At 37.4% G+C, this 19,499-nt stretch overlaps 1 protein-coding gene across 1 annotated transcript in view; it reads right to left on the bottom strand.

Annotated features, from left to right (window-relative positions):
* Prkdc (protein kinase, DNA-activated, catalytic subunit) overlaps positions 1-19,499 on the bottom strand; it is a 147,917-nt gene that overhangs the window by 88,781 nt on the left and 39,637 nt on the right. The window contains exons 27-32 of the mRNA XM_010630323.2: positions 17,542-17,768; positions 13,858-13,952; positions 12,249-12,348; positions 11,354-11,487; positions 7,037-7,291; positions 1,142-1,365 (exon numbers count right to left, since the gene is read on the bottom strand). Of these exons, the coding sequence (XP_010628625.1) occupies positions 1,142-1,365; positions 7,037-7,291; positions 11,354-11,487; positions 12,249-12,348; positions 13,858-13,952; positions 17,542-17,768 (1,035 nt within the window). The remainder of the gene's footprint in view (positions 1-1,141; positions 1,366-7,036; positions 7,292-11,353; positions 11,488-12,248; positions 12,349-13,857; positions 13,953-17,541; positions 17,769-19,499) is intronic.

The following is a 19,499-nucleotide window of genomic DNA, read 5'->3' as shown; positions in this document are numbered from 1 at the left end:
CTGAGGTTGGGAATCTTTATATGACTAGGGATAGGATTAACAAACTTTCTCTGTAAGGGACTGGACAATAAAAACCTTTGGCTTTGTGGGCCATACAGCCTCAGCTGCAACTCCTTACCCCATCCTAAGGTGAAAGCAGTACAGACAGGAGGATACACCGGCACAGTCATGTTCTGGCGAAACTTTATGAGAGCAGGGAGCAAGTGGGGTTTTGTCTACAAACCATAGTTTTTCAGACCCTATATTAAGGCATTGCTGTATCCCAAGAGCCTAGCGCATAACCTGGCATCCAGCAGATCCTTAGTATATTCCCTGGATGGATTGACTCGAGCTTATTTACACAGTAAACCTCACAGATACATTTACAAATATTTGCTTCCTAAAGCAGACCATGATATAAAACAGCATTCAATAAAATATTGAGAAAGACTATATTTTATTTACAAAATAAGAATCTGAAGGGCATGTAGCTTTATTTTGTTATAAGTTGAGTATCTTTTATCTGAAATATTTGAGACTAGAAGTATTTCAGTTCTCATCGACTGCCAATTAAGCATCCCTAATCTGAATATCTGAAATCCAAAATGTTCTAAATCTGAAACATTTTGAGTATAACATTACACTCTAACAGTTTCAGAGCTGTGAGCCTTCTGGGTTTTCAGACAAGGGATGCTTAACATGCATTTTCAAGAACAAGTTGTATAAGAACAGTTAATAACAATGTACTCTATGCTTGAAAATTGCTATGAGAGTAGATTTTAAACTCTCTTACTACAAAATGGTACATGTATGAGGTAATAGTTACATTTATTTACTGGGCCGCCATTTTACTATGTATTCATATATCAAATTATGTTGTACACTATAAATATATATAATTTTAATTTTTCAGTTGAAATAAGAATAGATGACACTTCTGGCCATGGAAACTTCCAATGAGCCAAAGCCACTTCTGGGCTGGGGATTTAGGTCAGTGGTTCCGCTGCCTGCCTTTTAAGTACAAGGTCCTGAGTTCAATCCGCAGTACCAACAAAACAACAATAACAACAAATAAAACAACGCCACTTCCAAAAGAACTTTTCAAAGCATTTTTCTAGTATGCAATACTGACCTAAATTAACAGAGCAGCAAGGGACCTTACCTTCCATCCTTCTGGGGAGGTGTTGAGCACAGTTGCAGTAAATTCCATAATCCGGACCACAACTGTGCATTTACTATAGTTATACCTTTCCTCCTCGTGTGGGCTGGGTTGGCTACCTGCTGCCCCAGTGCCAAAGCACTTTTCTGCCGCTGTAATATCATTCATAGCAATGCTTTCTAAAAAGAAGGCCACTGATTTCCAAAGTGAAGAATATGCTTTGGTACCTAGAAATAATTACACTGAAATATTAATACATCTTCTTTCTAACACCACTAAAACTAACATTAAGATTCCTTCTTTAAATTTAGGTATGGATATATTTTCAATCAAAACTCAAAGTTTTTCAAAAGAAAATATAATTTAAATAAAAGCTGAATAAAATAGCAGCTATTTCTACTTTGGGTTTCCCATATAAAAGAAACCGTGTTATATTTACATTTGTATGTCTGATTTATTTCACTTAACATTATGGTCTCAAGGTGTATCCATTTTCCTATGAGTGCCTCAAATTTATCCTTTTTTATGACAGAAGATCTGGAGATGAAGGAAAGAGGAAAGGGAAGTAAAAAGAATTGAGATGTGTTATATACATGTACCAACTCCCCCACAATGAATGTAATCAAAATGTATTGCAAACATATACTAATACAAAAATCTTTAAAATAACACCTAATTCTCATTTCAGTTTTTTTTTTTTCCTGAGACAGGGTCTTGCTGATAAAATGAAGTAATGATACACTGATGTGTTTGTACTACTTCATGTGAAGTTATTTATAGTGAAAATACCACCAGAAAAATATTGTATTTTTGCTTAATACACCCTCCCCTTTCTCTCTTTCTTTCTTTCCTTTTTTTTGGTAATGGAGATCGAACTCAGGACCTTGTGTTTGTGAGGCAGGTGCAGCACCACTGACCTAAATCCCCAGCCTTCCTTTCTTTCTTTTTTTTTTTTTCGTCCTGAAGATTGAACTCAGAACTTCACACTTGCCAGGCAGGCACTGTACTGCTTAGCTAAATCCCCAGTCCTCCTTTCATTTTTTGAGGCAGCATCTTGGTAATGTTCCAGGCTGGTGTCAAACTTGCTGTGATCCTCCTGCCTCAGCCTTCCAGTGCTGAGATTACAGGCATATGTCACTACACCCCGCTCATTTCAATTTTGAAAATCACAATCCCAAAATACAATCCAACTTTAAGGTACTATAACAATACATCTAAACAAGGTTAGGACTTGATACTCATATGCCAATTGTAAGAATGTAAATTAATATAACAATATAAATTAATATAACTATTAATATAACTATTTAAAAGGGCAAATTGTCAATTCATATAAAAATCTTTAAAAAATATGCATGTCAATCTATCAAATATTTTTACATAACTATGCTTTGATCCACTGAAATTTTAATCTAATAAAGTAATGGCAAGGTTGCAAAAATGTTTGTAAGATTTTCATTTTATCATCATTTTTAATAACAAAAAACTCCAAACAACTTATATGTCACTTCTTCTTATGGTTTATAACTAGATGTCCCCCCCAAAGCCTCATGTGCTTATAGGTGGGGCTTTTGGGAGGCAAACAGGTAATGAGTGTGACACTCATCTGTGGATTACACAACTGATGGTTTAGAGTTTAAAGCTAAATTAGATTTGGAAGGTGAAACCTGGTTGGAGGAAGTGGGTCAATGGGATTAGACTGGAAGGGTCTGTCTCCCTCCCACCTCCCTAGACAGCTCCATCTCTCTCTGTGCCATAATCTCTGTCTTCTGCCATACCCCTGTATGTGCTAAAAAGTACACAAAAAAGCTTTACAGCAAGTGTGCATAGGTCTGTCTACAACCATACTCTCATCTACACGAAGCCACAACCATGTGTTAGAGTGGAGAACATAACTGTGTTGGTGTTCATGCACAAAATATGGTCACCCGATGAGGAATTCATGAACAGGAACAAAATTCTGTCAAACACTTCTGTTCTGAGAACCAAACTGTGTGAAGAGAAGCATTCATGAACTGAGGTTTTATTTGTATTTATATCTTCTTTTAGCTCACTGATCATTTTACTAATTCATTCAGCTATTTATTTGTATCTTCTTTTATCTCACTGAACACTCAATCTACATAAAATATTAAAGTTAATCTCTATAATTGCTTTGCAGGTTTTTTGTTTGTTTGTTCGTTTTTGGTACCAGGGATCAAACTCAGGTCCTTGTACTTTTGAGGCAGGTGGCAGAACCACTGAGCTAAATCCCCAACCCTATAATTGCTTTGCAAAGAAAGAAAAAACTACCAGTAATCTCAACATTTTATTTATTTATTTATGTATGTATGTAAGTTTTTTTGAGACAGGGTCTCACTATACAATTGAGATTGATCTGGAGCTCACTAGTAGCCCAGGCTGGTCTCAAACTCACGGCGATCTTCCTGCCTCAGTCTCCCAAGTGCTGGGATTACACGAATGCGCCATCATGACCGTCTAGTAATGTCAACATTTAAATAACCAATTAGCCAGGCATGATGATATATGTCTGTAATCCCAGCACCCTGAGAGGCGGATAGGAGGATCACAAGTTTCAGCCCAGCATGGGTAACTTGAGAGATCAAATCTCAAATTTTGAAGAAAGAGGGGCTGGGGATATAGCTTTGTGCAATAAACCTTGGATTTAATCCCCGGTACCACCATAAATAAACAAATAAACCACATATCAACATGTAACTTAAATCTTGTCCAAAAAGTTCTCAACTATTTCAACTAACCCAGGAAAAGAAAGGGAAAGTAACAATGCAGAACAGGGTAAGGGGAGAAAAAAAGGTTTTAATAATAGTATTTATATAAAAGTACAGGAGAGGGAAAGATGGAAGAGATGGGAATAAGGAAACAACTGGAAAGCGAGAGAAGATATAGGTAGATTGAGTCCAATTAAATAGTAAAGGTAAAAAATTTTAAACTCCTATGAAAAATACTATGAGAAACACTTGATATGGGAAAATCTAACAAAATAAGGTAAGATACTACTGAAGGAAAAGCCATAATTCCATAATTAACAGTCATACATATTTGAACACATACAAAAACTTAAAACAGGAAAAACAGTTCTGATATTCCTCTTTATGGGGCTATTCATACTGGAGACATTTAATACCCCAAAATTTCTATTAATGGATGCCACTGGTTAAAAGGATAAATGTGATTTTTTTTTTTAAAGTTCAGAGTTCTTTTTATCTGCTTATGTCCCAGTAGGAAAAGCTGCTTGGAGCTGGTTGGAGGGTAAGCTCTGCCTCTCAGTGATTACTGATGAGTAGTATCCTGGCTGGTCAGGCAGTGGTGGGATTGGCCCCCACTCACTGACTCAATCTCCTTGGTACCTGGGATTGAGGATGCCAGAAACACTGGATGACTCACCAAATCTCTCATAGGTACAGTCCTTGGGAAGTTCAGGTTGGGCTTGTCAACCCTATGTTATTCATGAGATCCTGCTCTTAGAGGACTGGTCAGACAGTGCCTGCACATGGTTGGGTTCACTTTGAAAAGGAGATGGGCCAGGAATTTAGCTCAGTGGTTCTGCCGCCTGCCTCGCAAGCACAAGGGCCTGAGAGACAGGGTGTAGGGTGTATGCTTGAGAGGGAAGCCATGAGCGCCCAGCTTTCTGCTGGGTTCTATGGTACCACTCTCAGAATCAGACTCCATCCCTCCGCAAAAAGCTGAACCTCATGTTGTCTCAAAGTTCAAATCACCACTGTTTTCTACTTCCTGATTCCTCATTTTGGGTGTTTCCCTCCCTCTGGTCGAATGTACCCACCATCTGTCAGGTTTCGCACCATCTGGCTGTCCCACTAAGACTTTCATAGTCTGGAATTCAGTCTCCAACAAATCAGGCAATAGGGTGCTTCCCCAGTGTCATAACTCGAACTTTTCTATGTCATAGAATTCTCCTAGGTCCAAGCTAACTATTAAGGTGGGTGCCACTGCACCCCTCAAAAGGAGGAGTAGTTGTAACTGGAGATATTTTAAAATCCAGTTGTTGTATTTTAAAATCCAGTTGTAATAATTAGAGTTTTCTACTCTCCTGTGCCACTTACAGAGGAAGAGGGGTTTCTTAGGATGGTATCTCACCCTGTTCTGTTTACGTCCATCTTCTGATTATTCTGAAACAGAGGGAGGGATGGCTTATCATATGGCTTGTGGACCTGACACTGTCTAAATCTGGATGATAATGCTAGGAATTAGTATTCCTATTCCTGTTCACATGGGTGAACTCAGTTCTTTCTACTTAGGGTGTATCATCTCTGTCCAATGACACAGTCTACACTCACAGGAATGTGCTATAGTTTTTCTCTTACCACCCTGTGGAAGGGGAAGTTTCCCTTCCCCACTGGGCAGTGTTTTGTTCAGTGCCAGGCGTGTAGTTTTAGTTACTTATCTTTCTAAATATCAGAATTTTTGGGTTTGCCTGGTTGCTTGCAAGCTCAAACTGCTTCCCTATCATTGCCCTATTTCCTCACAGAGGCACACACCTGATGGTTTGGATGAGATTCCCAGAGCAGCTTGTGGGTGCTGCCTGCTTCTAGTCCACCATCTTCCAGCTCTCTAATTGTACTTTTTGTTTTGTAAAAATAACTTATCACAATTATTATTACATTAATGTTGTTTTAGTTGTAAAAAATATATAAAACAAGAAATCTTTAAACATGCAGATCCTTTTTTGCAAAGGTCTAGGTAGGGTTAAAGTAAAATATGAAGCATAAAAACATAACACTTTAGGATAAAATAGTGTGAGAGGTATGGCATGAGAATATTAACTCAGGAACTGTAAAGTTTCCAATAAAGAAACTGCATTTTAAAGCTGGTGGTATTGAATATAAAACTATTATAATACTGAAGGGTACTGAATTCATTCTTTTCATGTAATGTTAACAATTTTATTTTAAAACTATTATTTTTATAATTATTTTTACTTTAAAATGTCAACAACACATGAGAAATTATAACTTTTTCAATTATTTAAAGTTATGGGAAAGTTTTCTGTTGTCAGTTTTAGAATGAAAGGTTTTTAATGTTTTCTTTCTCCAATGGGATAAATAATAAAACAGTTTAAAGACTACAGTATATTCATATAATTTAGTGATATATGGTCATTTTAGATCAAGCACAACCAAAATAAATCCAAACAAATAAAAAACTAAAATAGTAGGAAAAGTGCTGCGGGTATAGCTCAGTGGTAGAATGCTTGTTTAGCATGCATGAGTCCCTGAGTTTCATTTCTAGTACCACAAAATATAAACATTTTTTTTGAAAAGGAAGTGGAGGCTTTACACAGGTTTGTATACACTCCATTTTGTCATCCACGTTACAATAGCCACTGTGACATTAAATAACTCTTATTTGGGTAAGTGTCCCCCAAGGGCCCATGTGTAAAAGTCTTAGTCACCAATCTTTAGTACTACCAGGTAGTAGTGGAACCTTTCGATAGTGTATGCCAATGGGAGAAAGTTAGGTTATCAGACGTATGACCTTGAAGGAGATACTGTGACCCCAGCTCCTTCCTCTCATTCTGTTTAATCCCTGGATGCCATGAGGTGCACAGCATGTTCTGTTATGTGCTTTCACTATGATGTGTGGCCTTGCCAGGCAACCAAGAGCAAAGAAAGCCAACCAACCACAGGCTGAAACTACCAAAACTGTAACCCAAAATAAACCTTTTATAGTTTTATGTTGATTACCTCAGGTATTTTGTCACAGTAACAGAAAAGAATGCCAGTAAGCTCTTTCTGCAACACTGAGTAACCAGTGTCTGTAACTAATGTTGTTACTGTTATTTTGACATACTGTGTACTCTCTACCCAGGACCACTCTTAATGGAAGAGGGAATGGTTTTTAAGGGTGAATTTTACCTACCCAGGACCTCATGTGCTTCCACAGTCTTCTCCTCAATGAACGTGTTGTAGCACTCTAGTGCTGCCAGCAGCAGGTCCAGCCACTGCAAGGCTGCTCGAAGGCTGAAAGGCCCTTCCAAGTGGAAGAGGGTTGGCTGAGCAAGAATCCCTGAAAGCCGATTACAGCTGCTGCCTCCCCCTTCAAATGTGTTTATGAGAAAAGAAATATCTTCTTTCTTAATGACATCTTTCAACCATAAAGAAGGGGATTTGTTGCCTTAAAAAGAAACAAAAGTAAAACATACATATTATAAATACATACATATACATACGTATAATATGTATAAATACATATTATAAATAACGTCCACATAATTAATTTTCTTTGATTCAATTGTACCTAATTAAAAGTTCAAAATAGTGTGGGATAATCTTTACTATAGTACTCATAACTTGTTTCACAGTAGTTACCACTAAGACAGTAATCCTACCAAAACCACTCTCCTCATTGCCATGAGAATGAGGCCAATCTGGACTACACAGTGAGTTCAAGGCCAGTTCAAGGTCTACATAGTAAGACCCTGTATCAAAAATGAAAAAAGAAAAAAGAAAGAAAAAAGAAACCACCCCTGATTTCTCTGTAGAGCTAGGACCTCACTATCTTGTTTGGGCTGGCCTTGAACTCAACTAAGAAGCCCAGATGGTCTCAAACTCATGGCAATCTCCCTGTTTCCGCCTTCTGAGTACTGGGATTATAGGCATGCACCACCAGGTCCGGCTCTTCAATTTCTTTAAACATTATAAAAGTAGATGGAAAAGACATGAAACAGCTTTTGAAAGATATTTTCTTTCAGATATTAAATAAAATTAATAAAATAAAATTTTAAAATAAAAATTAAAAATATATAGTTTGTATTGCTCTAAAATCTAGCTCTGAAAGCTTAAATCATTCTGACTCTTAGCAAAGTTAGAGAAGAATCCGAAACAATAAACAAAGATGTATAAAGAAAAAGATATTTTCAGTATTAAGAGGAGAAAACAGGACTGGGAATAACTCAGTGGTAGAGCACTTGCCTTACATGCCATAGACCCTGGGTTCAATTTCCAGCACCACAAAAAAGAAAAAAAAATTTTAAGAATAGGATACATTCCATTACTTTCACTAAGAAAAGCTAAAGAAAACATTGAGTGGAAAACAGTTAAGTGCTAGAAATAGTGAAAGAGAAAGCATCAGAAGAAAGGAGACAGGTAGATAAAGACAGCAGAATAAGGGAACCTGAGCAAGAAGAGAACAGGTGCAAGTTACAGGAAACCACACTCCAGCTCTCCCCTCAGCCTCCTCCCACACTATCATCTGTTTCTGTACAGGACATTCATAGTCACTTTGGGTCTCAGCATTTAGTAAGCACCAGGAAGCCATGCCTCCCCGAGAGCCTGGCACAGATAGGGACAACACCTTACCAATTCAGATGTTCATGTGCACAAAAGCCCCACTACACAAAGACCTAAAGAGATAGCTAACATAGGACCTTACAAGCTAGTTGAGAAAAAGACAGCAAAGAAGGAGAAGAGCAGGTATATCTTGGAATGCCACAGAAGACATATACAAAGGAAAGCTCATTAATTTTATATGAAGTATATGTTGGCAGAAGCCATAGCTCATCTACTACTTGGCATTTTGCTTTAACAAAAACAATTCTAAAGGGATAGCACCCTATTTATTTAGCTCAAAACATACAAGGTCCTTCTTTCACCATGTACTAAACTAAAATCAAAATGGATCAAAGAACTAAATGTTAGACCAGAAACACTTGGCCTGCTGGAAAACAAATAGGTAAAGCTCTTGAAATTATCAGCATAGGCAAGAACTTTCTAAACAGAACCCTAGTTGCATATGAGGTCATAGCAAATTAAAAAGCTTCTTCAGAGCCAGGGATTTAGCTCAGTGGTTCTGCTGCCTGCCTCGCAAGTGCAAGGTCCAGAGTTTAATCCTAGTACCAAATAAATAAATAAATAAATAAATAAATAAATAAATAAATAAATAGCTAGCTAGCTAGCTAGCTTCTTCAAAGCAAAAAATAATCAAATGGGATGAAAAGACAATTGCAGAACAGGAAAAATTTTTGCCAGCAATAGTTCAGACAGAGGACTCATATCTTGAATATGTAAAGAACTCAAAATAAATTAGACCCCTCCATAATAAAAGATCCAACAAAAATGGGCAAGTGAAATGAACAGACACTTCACAGAGGAAGTACAAATGGTCAATGAATACATGAAGAAATGCTCAATACCACTAACTATTAGGAAATGCAAATTAAAATAACACAGGGCTGGGGATTTAGCGCAGTGGGGCCACTGCCTTCCTCGCAAGTGCAGGGTCCTGAGTTTGATCCCTGGTACCAAAAACAAACAAACAATCAAACAAAAAAATAAAAACACTGAGATTCCATCTTTCCTCTGAAAGAATGGCCATCATCAATAAATCACAAGAAGGGATGGGGATTTAGCTCAGTGGTTCTGGTGCCTGCCTCACAAATGCAAGGACCCAAGTTCAATCCCTGGTACCAAAAAAAAAAAAAAAAAAAAAAAAAAAACAGGGGTAAGGGGATTTAGCTTGTGGTTTGGCCACCTGCCTCACAAACTCAAGGACCAGAGTTCTATCCCGGGTACCAAAAAAAAAAGAAAAGAAATCAGAGCAACAAATGTTGGAGAGGCTAGCTGTAGGTGGGGAAGAACCTTTCTACACTGATGGTGGGAATATGCAATCTAGTACAACCACGATGGAAGTTAGTATGGAGAATCTGCAAAACACTGAAACTAGAAATTCCATTTGACTCAGCTATTCTTCTTGGTATCCTTTCGAAAGAGTTAAAGACATCGTGTTACAATAATACATGCGTATCTATGTTCAAAGTAGCACAATTAATAATAACTAGATCTTGGAAGCAGCCCATATGTCGATCAATAGATAAATGAAGAAAATGTGATATAGGCTGGGGATTTAGCTCAGTGGCACTGTGCCTGCCTCTCAAATTCAAGGTCCTAAGTTCAATCCCTGGTACCAAAAACAAACGTGATATTTACACACAATGGAGTACTTCCCTGCCAGAAAGAAGGATAAACTTGAGTCATATGTAGGAAAAAAGACACATCTTGAGATCATAATGTTAAGTGAAATAAATCAGATATACAAGCTTAAATATTACATTGTTTTCTCTATAAAAGATAACAGGAAGTAGGGAGATAGATCATTCTTAAAGGAGAAGGGCATCAGAGATGGAAAGGCGAAGGAGGGTAGAGACAGGATGAGAGAAAGGACTGTAAATATTATGTACTGCAGGGCCAGGTATTCAGCTCCGTACTTCTACCACTTGCCTTGCAAGTGCAAGGTCCTGAGTTCAATATCCAGTACCAAAAAAAGGCAATCAGGAAATGGGCAGAGGAGAAGGAAAGGGATGAAAAGAGAATTAAGATGTGTTACGTACACATACCAACTTCCCACAAGGAATGTAACCATTATGTACTACACACTACACTGTAATAATAAACTAAAAGTAAAACATATAGAGTGGCTCCCAAGCATTAAAAACAAAACAAGATTCCTACTGTAGGCAACTGAGGAGCAACAGAAGCATCTAAGGCCAGTGACACTGGTGCCCTCTGCTGGTTCAGTCTTCACTGACTGACTTTACAGAGTTGCCAGAATGACTTAAATTTAAAAACCACTGTAAACTAAAAGTAGTAAGCAAATTTAAAATATGGATAACATTTTTTAGCAATTCTCTAAATTATACATATACATTTCATTTATATAGTTATAGTAGATGAATGTGTACTATGTAATTACATGCACAGCATGTATTGTATGAACATAAATATATTTATGCATATTATCAGCAAATAGCACATAAAGTGTAGTGCAAGAAATATATAGTATAAACTTCAGAACTTATCCATAGTATAACAAACTTTGGAATCTTTCTTAGTAATCCTAACTCCACCTCACATTATTTTGCCAAGCACTTAGCACCTTTCCTGATCAGAGGGACGTGCCACAACTACCTGTCCAGGCTGTGGATTGGTGCCTACTGTATGGGGGCAGGGTAGGGGGGAAGGGCCTGGTTCTGTACTGGGACACAGCTTACTTACTGCAAAGAATAATAGAAAGATGTCAGATGTTTGTTCTTTTGGTCTTATCTCAAAAGCTTAATCCATAAATACTTTTCTACTGATAAACAGCTTCAAAACAGCCTTTAAAGTTAAAAAGATCATGTTTTTAGTAAGTTTGCATTTCTACATTAACTCATTGTTTCTTAGGGTGTATAAAACAACATACCTGGTAGTAAAGGAACAAACTTATAAAAAAGTTCTATGGACTTGTGTCGACATTCTGTTTGGGGCCTTCCACAGTGAGCTAAAAGCCACCTGACCAAATCCAATAAACACAATGACGTGGAAGGTGGGAATCCTCTGCACAGAAAAAATACAGTGTCATTTATACACTCTCCAATATTCAACATTTAGCTATGCAAGAGTACAGAAGTCACAAACTCAACTTTGTCATGCTGATACATACACCAACCTCATTAAAACTCACTTTAAAGTCTTATCATTAGAATGAAATAAAAACATCATAGGTTAAATGCGCCTTAAAAAAAGTGATAAGCTTCATTTTACTTTTTATCTGAGAAAAAATTTTAAAATGTTTCTTTACAGACTAGCACCAACTATTTTCATGTTTTCTTTTCAATGTCCCTCAGAACAAATGAGAGCTTAAGAGTGTAAAGCAGCGCTTCTCAAGGTGTAGGCCCTGGACCATATACCAGCATCATCTGCATACTAGTTACAAAAGCAAGTTCTCTGGCCTTTCCTCAGACTTGACACGGGAATCCTGAGGCTGTAGCCAAACAGAAGGACATGTTTTTACTAGATACATAAACTAGAATAGAAATTAGTATAGGTAAAATAAAATATCTCCATTTCAAAACTAATTTTCAATTTATATCTATTATCCCAACCAAGAGCAAATAATTTGTACCTTAAGCAAAGCATTTTCAAACATAAAGCTTTTTATCTCCTCTGGAAAAGTAACTTTTCATACTTCCACACATTTTTTCTTCAGAAATGAGTTCTTTATATTTCTACATATCCATCACAATTGTCCTCTATCAGCTAAGAATTTGTTTTATATTGAGGGGAAAAAAAATGTAAAGGGAAATAGTATCACCTACCGTGGTAAACGTCGTTTTTTTGCTTTGTTTAAAGAAGCATGCTTCTTTTCAATGATGCGTCTTAGGTGATCAATAACATCACAGCACTGTTGAACTGTACCTGTTTTTCAGGACCAATTAGATGTCAAATAAAATATATAGTTGATTATCACTAATGAGGTAGTATCATAATTTTGTTGGCCAAATTTTCTACTTAAAAATATAATTTTACTTAGCTTTAATATTATCTCATCCCTTAGAATATAAAAATACATTACATGTCCAAAAACAAAAGCAAAATCCAGACTTAAGACTGCAGGACAGAATGGCACATGCCTGTTCACATGTATATACACAGAGCAATGCTATGAGTGCACTAGAACCTGCACGACCATTACTGTTTGGGGACAAAACACAGTCTCACCGCCCAGATTGCAGGAGAGACTTTGCAATACAAAACCCAGAGCCTGTGCACTTCAATTTAAGGCTACTTTTAAAGGGGTACAGGTTTCTTGACCTTCCCTTTTCCTAATGTAGGACAAACTATATTAAAGTTTTAGACTATAGCCACTATAGAAGGAAAACTAAACTAAGATGGTAAACTACCCATAGAGGTCTAGAATTATTTAGAGAAGGAAAAAGTATGTGTGGTGACCTATGTACCAAGAAAACAGTTTTTGTTTTTAATGGTGCTGAGGATTGAATCTAGGAACTGGAATATGGCAATGATTTTGAAAAGAGTAAAGTTTTCCTTATTTAGAAAATTTATCTATATGGGAAACTAAGATAACAAAAATCAAAATTTTACTATACCATGGTATTGTACTTAACAAAAATTACAAAAATAAATTTATGCTAAGTCAGAATAAAAATCTAGGCAATTTTTCCCATGGAGGACTATTAGCATAAAGGATACTAGAGCTCAGTCTGTCTTTTTAAGAAAGAAACAGAAAAGTAAGGTCTAAGTGAGTGAAAGAAAAATCCTGCCATCATAACAATGTGACCTAGTCCCTCACTGACACTCTGGGTCTATGTCCTGACTACAGCAAGTACTGGAACCAACAAAGATTTTTGAGAAGTCTAGCTCAAAAATTCTATAAAGTTCCTACCAGCTTCTGGACAGAATTTAATTATAAAGATTATTATTTTTACTCTCTTAGCTACTTTAGCACATTTCTGACTTAATGTCTTTTTAATATACCTTAATTATGACTAAAATAGCTTTATCACAATCTTACAGTAAAACCTATTTTCTATTTCCTAAATTATCATAACCTCAGAGACACTGCCCACATTTCCATGGTTGCTGTGCCCAGATCTCTCCAGCCCTGTGAATCTGTACATTTTTGTTTGTGTCACCACAGCCACTGACTAGCTGCCCTGGCCACCTGCCCTGGGCAGATCCCTCATGTACAGCAGCCAAAATCTGTAGCCACTAGGGGAATATGGAAAGTCTTAGAGAACCAGAGCATGAAAAACCTTTTATAAATGGGACCTGGGCACTGGAAGAGAGACTTTCTTATGGGAAATGTGGAAAGAAGAAAACATGAGAGAATCACCTGAGGTTTAACTCCTGAGTGGAAGAACTCGCAAAAAGAATCAACACGCAAAAAGAGGAACAGACACATACCTAAGGATTTCTCATCTGTGTGTGCCAAGGCCAGACTTTCCATATATATCACCAAAGCTTCAAACACAAACTGTTCTACCAGGGATTCTTCCTCCCTGCAAAATAAAGAATATTAAGTATCACCTAAGAAAATATTTTAAGGCAGAAAGGATAAAGGAAAGAAGAAATAGTATTAAAGAATGCAACCTTTAAATACTTTTTTTTTTTCTTTTGGTACTGGTCCTTGTGCTTGCAAAGCAGGTGGCGGAACCACTGACCTAAATTCCCAGCTAAATACATTTTTTTAAGGCTCAAAAGTTTTAAACATAAAACCTAAAATACTTCTCAAAGAAAACTGTTTTCAAGAGCAGATTAAAGCCTCATGTAGTATACACCACAAGGCAGCACTGACTTTCCTCCTTCTGCCCCTCACCTTACTTCCTCTTCCATCTGTGGGACTGTCCCCAGCAGATAGCCTGGGGACCACTGTTCTGACCATTTCATTAAAATTCAGGGTAGGAAAGAGGTCTTATACCATACCCATATTCTTTGAAAATACAGGAAATTTAAAAGTTTTCAGCCTACATAAAATAAGTCAACATCAACAGTACACCCACCCCTTAAGCCTTTTATCTGGTACACTTAAGTAATTTATTCAGTCTGTAGACCATCTACTTACACAGTCACATGTAATAACATTTCAGTCAATGACAGAACACATGCCTATACAACAGAGGTCCCGTCATCTTAAATCCTCTCATGTCATCTTATAACTGTCTCGGTTTGTTTAAGTACACTCTATGAGGTTCACAAAATGACAAAATCACCTAAAGGTACATTTCTCACAATGTATCCTTGTCCTTAGGTGACATGTGACTATAGAGAAAGCTCAGGGGTGGGGGCAGAGGCTAGATCTCTCTCTAGGAAATGTGTTCCTTAATGGCACAGGACAGCAAATGATTAAATACAAAACCATGGGTATAGGTACTAACTCTCACAGGCGTTCACAGAAAACCAAGAATTGAATGTTCTAGTAGAGTCTTCAGATCCTTCCCGCAGCAATGAACACATGGAAGCTGCATCGTCCACTAGGAAGGACACGTGATGGAACAAAAGCAGCAGAACAAGGGATGGAGGTTAGGGAGGAATTATGAGAACTGGAAACTGGTATTTGCACTGGCAGGAGTATCATCACTTTTAAAAAACTTGAATCTCAGAAAGGGCAAGGTCTTTCAGAGTTCCACAAGCCTCATGCATACTCGAGTATCTTCTACCCTACAAACAAAGCTGCCAGTAAGCAAAACCAGTACGGGCAAAGACACGGAGATAGATGGGGACGGACTATGGAAGAGGAATGTGGGCAGCTCTCAACCATTACACATAAATGCATGGTTTCTTCAACCTGGACATAGTTCTGGTGATCCAGGCCCAAATTCTCAGAGCTTGGTTTACCATGACCATGTGACTGAGGTTTCTACTCTATCTATGTTCTGCTCAGATCAGCCAATAGTGCTCATTTACTCACAAGAGCATATTGTTTTCACCTATTCTAACAGAAAGGATGGGCACTATAAGCTGAAAGACAGAAACTAAAGGGTAAACACACTGTTAGAACGTATTTTCTTGGGGCTGGGGATTTAGCTCAGGGGCAGCATGCCTGACTTGCAGGCACAAGGTTCTGACTTTGATCCCCAGTACCACAAGAAAAAATAATGATATTTTCTGGACATCAGGTACTGGGTTACTCTTTGGGGGGTGCAGCCTGCTAGGAACAGACCCTACAGAACCACCCTCCTCAAAAGGTCCTTGTGATTTATCTGGGAGGTTGAAGACAGTTTTCATTGAGCTTAGACTTCCAGGGGCTTTCCCCTAACAGTGAAAAGACTGTCCCTGCCCCACGTGAGGCAAGCTTACACTTACCATCTGCTTTCCAAAATGACAAAATATATTGTTTAGAGATATATGCATAAATAAAGATTTAAGAAAAGATGGAAGTGACATGAAAGAAGAATGACTACCTCTGGGAAGAGGAAGGAAAGTTTCTAGACTATTGGTAAGATCCTATTTTTCAACCTAGGGATAGGCATGCAAAAACCTGTTAGGTGATGGGGATTTGGCTCAGTTGTTCTGCCACCTGCCTCGCAAGCATAAGGGCCTGAGTTCAATCCCTAGTACCAAAAAACAAAACAAATAAGCAAAAACCTGTTACATTTCTATAAACTTTACACGTTTACATGCTCTTATAAGTTTCACAATTTAAAACGATAAAAAAATATGGCTTCAAACTCTGGTCAGCATGCACACACACATGGAGATTCACATCCATTTTTTTTTTTTTTTTGGTATCAGGAATCAAACCTAGAGCCTTATGCATGCCACACACATGCTCTATCCCTGAGCAATACCCCCAGCTGCCTATCTTATTTCTAATACTGATTGCTTCTTCTTTAAACAAAGTCAGGGTTGGGGATTTGGCTCAGTGGTTCCACTGTCTGCCTTGCGAGCACAAGGTCCTGAGTTCAATGCTCAGTATCACAAACAGAGTCAGATTCTCATCAGATCACTTAGTAATTATGTATCACTATTTAACACCACTAATTTCATTCATAAATTTTACATTTATTTGCATTATTAATCATAATCCACCTATCTGAAATGTAACTGTCCTGAAGGGCTAGATCTTTACATCTTCAGCATCTGGCACAAGGACTGTCGTTTAATATTCTTAACAAGGGAAGCTAAGTAAATGAAGGAATGGACAAATGAACACCACCGCCATCCTGGCTCACTGTCTGTCTTTGTTTGGACTTCTGAGACAGCCTCTTCACTGGTGTCTCTCACCTTTCCATCCTGTCCCACTCAGATCCATTCTCCATGTAGCTATCAGCAGGCAATTTTAGGAAGAAATCTAACTGTGGTTCTCCAAGTACAAAGGACTCCACGATATCACTGATACTAGAGGTGACTCTGACTTGGCCACAGCACCCAAAGCCCTGATCATCAGTTGCACTGTACTTCCTCCCAAACCTGAGACACTACAGGCCGGGAATATCAGATGTCTTTTTCACCTCAGATGCCATCCTACTTTTTTATTTCTACTCTGTACTCCTTTGATCTGAAATGCATTGGCTGATTCCTACTCATTCATGTCCTTTGTTTCAGAGGCCTTATCTAATCTTCAGACCAGACTAAATACTCTTCCTTTGTGCTCCAAAAATACCCCTAACGTGTGTCTTTTGTTACATTTACAAAAAACCTAGAATGTTATGTTTCTGTGTCTTCAGTGATTTTTTTTTTCCATTAAGTTTATTGGTACATTTTAGGTACACATTATGATCACATTCATCACTGGGAATGGGCACCTATACATGATGTATCTTGGTTCTTTTTTTTTTCCCCATTCCCCTTCCTTCCTTTCCACCCCTCCACACCTCCCTATTTACAAAAACTTTCATTCTGTTTTTTCCTTCTTTTCTCATATTTTTTCCTTCCTCTCTTCCCTTTCCTCCACACTCAGTATTTTTAAGCTTTTTGGAGGCAAATTCGATTTTAATTCATTTTTAATCCTATGCACAGACTCCAATGTGTAATTACTAAATGCTTGATATAGAAATACATGAATAAAGTTAAATACTAAGTGAGTTTTAAAATCACCACTGAAAGTTTCAAGAGCATCTTTCACATTCTTGCCTGTCACTTACACACCTGAATTCTCTGTAGATGTTATTAAAAGCAAGTGAGGCTCCTAGTCTCTTGAAAGCATTGGGGTGAAGTGCAAAGCTGTACAGTCGCTTGAAAAGAGATTTGGTGTTTACTGGACTCTTTTCCTGCTGTTGTGGTGTTGTTTGCTTAATGGACCATTTAAGGAATTCTCGAATACACTGACCACAAAAATCTCTTAAAGTACTGTCGACAGGGTCCACAATTCCATCCTGAAATAAAACAAAGACATCTTTATTTCACTTGTTTTTTAATCTATCTTATTTTTATAATCATAAAATGACAACCAAATGCCCTTCCTCATTTTTTTTTTTTTTTTTTTTTTTTTTTTTTTTTTGGTATCAGGGATCGAACTTGAAACCTTGCACTTGTAATGCAGGCAGCAGAACCACTGAGCTAAATCCCCAGCCCATCCTCAGCTTCTGAATATTACTGGCCTATGTTCTGAAAATTATTTATAGCACTAGACAAAAATATAAACACTAGGAAAACCAATATGGTTGTTTAAATGCAAACTCAAAATAATCTCTTCTGGCATACAGAAAGTACCTATGTTCTAAACAAATTAATAAACTGAAAATCCATGGAAAAGGGAGAAAATACTGTGATATCTGAATTTGTACTTCAAAAGCATATGTTGGAAACTTAATCTCTAAATTGATATGTAGGTGGTATTTGAAGGTGAGTCTTAGGAAAGTAACCAGAATTAAATGAGCTCATAAGGGTGCAGCCCCCATGACATTAACTGCCTTATAAGAAGAGAAAAAGAAATCTGAATTTGCATACTCCTGCATTCCCTTACCAGGTGGTGCCCTCTACCATTCTATGATGTAGTAAGAAGGTTCTCATCAGATGCTGATACCTTGACATTAGACTTCCCAGTCTCTAAAACAGTAAGATATAAATATTTTTTCTTTATAAATTACCTGGCCTGTGGTATTCTGTTTTGGCAGCAGAAAACAGACCAATATTTTATGCTTCAATAACAAAACAATCTTTTCCTTTCTGAAGAAGCAATGTATATAGCAAGAAGTTCTGAGGTTGCTGATTTTATTTCATAACAATAGCAAAGAGCCTTATATATTGAGGTTAAGAGAGTAAGAACCTTAGAAATCCAAAGAAACTGCATTTCTACCTAAGAAAAATATCATGCAGAGTCCAAGAACAGTCCTCTTGAACACACAGTCTCCTATAACTGAAGAAAACAGCCAAAGAAATGCAACTAACAATCACACAGAAAATCATTCTTAATATCTCTGTTCCCTTCTATTGTATTCTCTTTCGGATCTATACAGGAAAAGTTTAACTTGAAAAGATCCACACAACAACGAAATAAGTGGGAATTCTGCCTAACATCCCACTATATATATGTCAGAAATACTTGATTACAGTGCTAATTAGGATTCAAGAAGGTAACATAAGCTATGGAAATGTGAAGAATATTTCCTGCTTCTAGGAGCAGAGGTAAACCCTGCAGTGGTCCAGGTGTGTGTCCTCTCAAAACAATGTTGAAACTTAATCCTCACAGTCATATTGATGGTATTTGGAGGTAAGGGGTTTTGGGAGGAAATGAGGATTAGATCAGGTCATGAAGGTGGCTTCCATAATGGTATTAGTAGTTTTGTAAGAAGGAAGACCTCTTGCTTTCAATACAAGTAAGTCACAAACGAAATCTAATTAGCATATTTATTATAAACAAAATTCACTAGTAGACACCACAGGGAATAATTATGGCCCTCATCCTAATTAAAAATGTTTAGTAACTAATTCTCTACTGCCCATAATATGGTGTTTGATCTGGGTGACCATGAGAGTAAAGGAAGTGCTACTAGTAACTGCCCTAGGAAGGCCAGGATATATGGCAGCCCTCTGTAGTATAGAGAATGGTCTATTCTTTGTTCTCCTCCTTCTTTTCCTCCTCCTTTTGTTTTTTCCCCCTCTCA

This window comes from Fukomys damarensis, unplaced genomic scaffold (assembly GCF_012274545.1).
Source record: "Fukomys damarensis isolate Sample0158 unplaced genomic scaffold, DMR_v1.0_HiC HiC_scaffold_5, whole genome shotgun sequence".
In the NCBI taxonomy this organism is placed as follows: Eukaryota; Metazoa; Chordata; class Mammalia; order Rodentia; family Bathyergidae; genus Fukomys; species Fukomys damarensis.
This window is presented reverse-complemented; position numbering and strand designations above follow the sequence as displayed.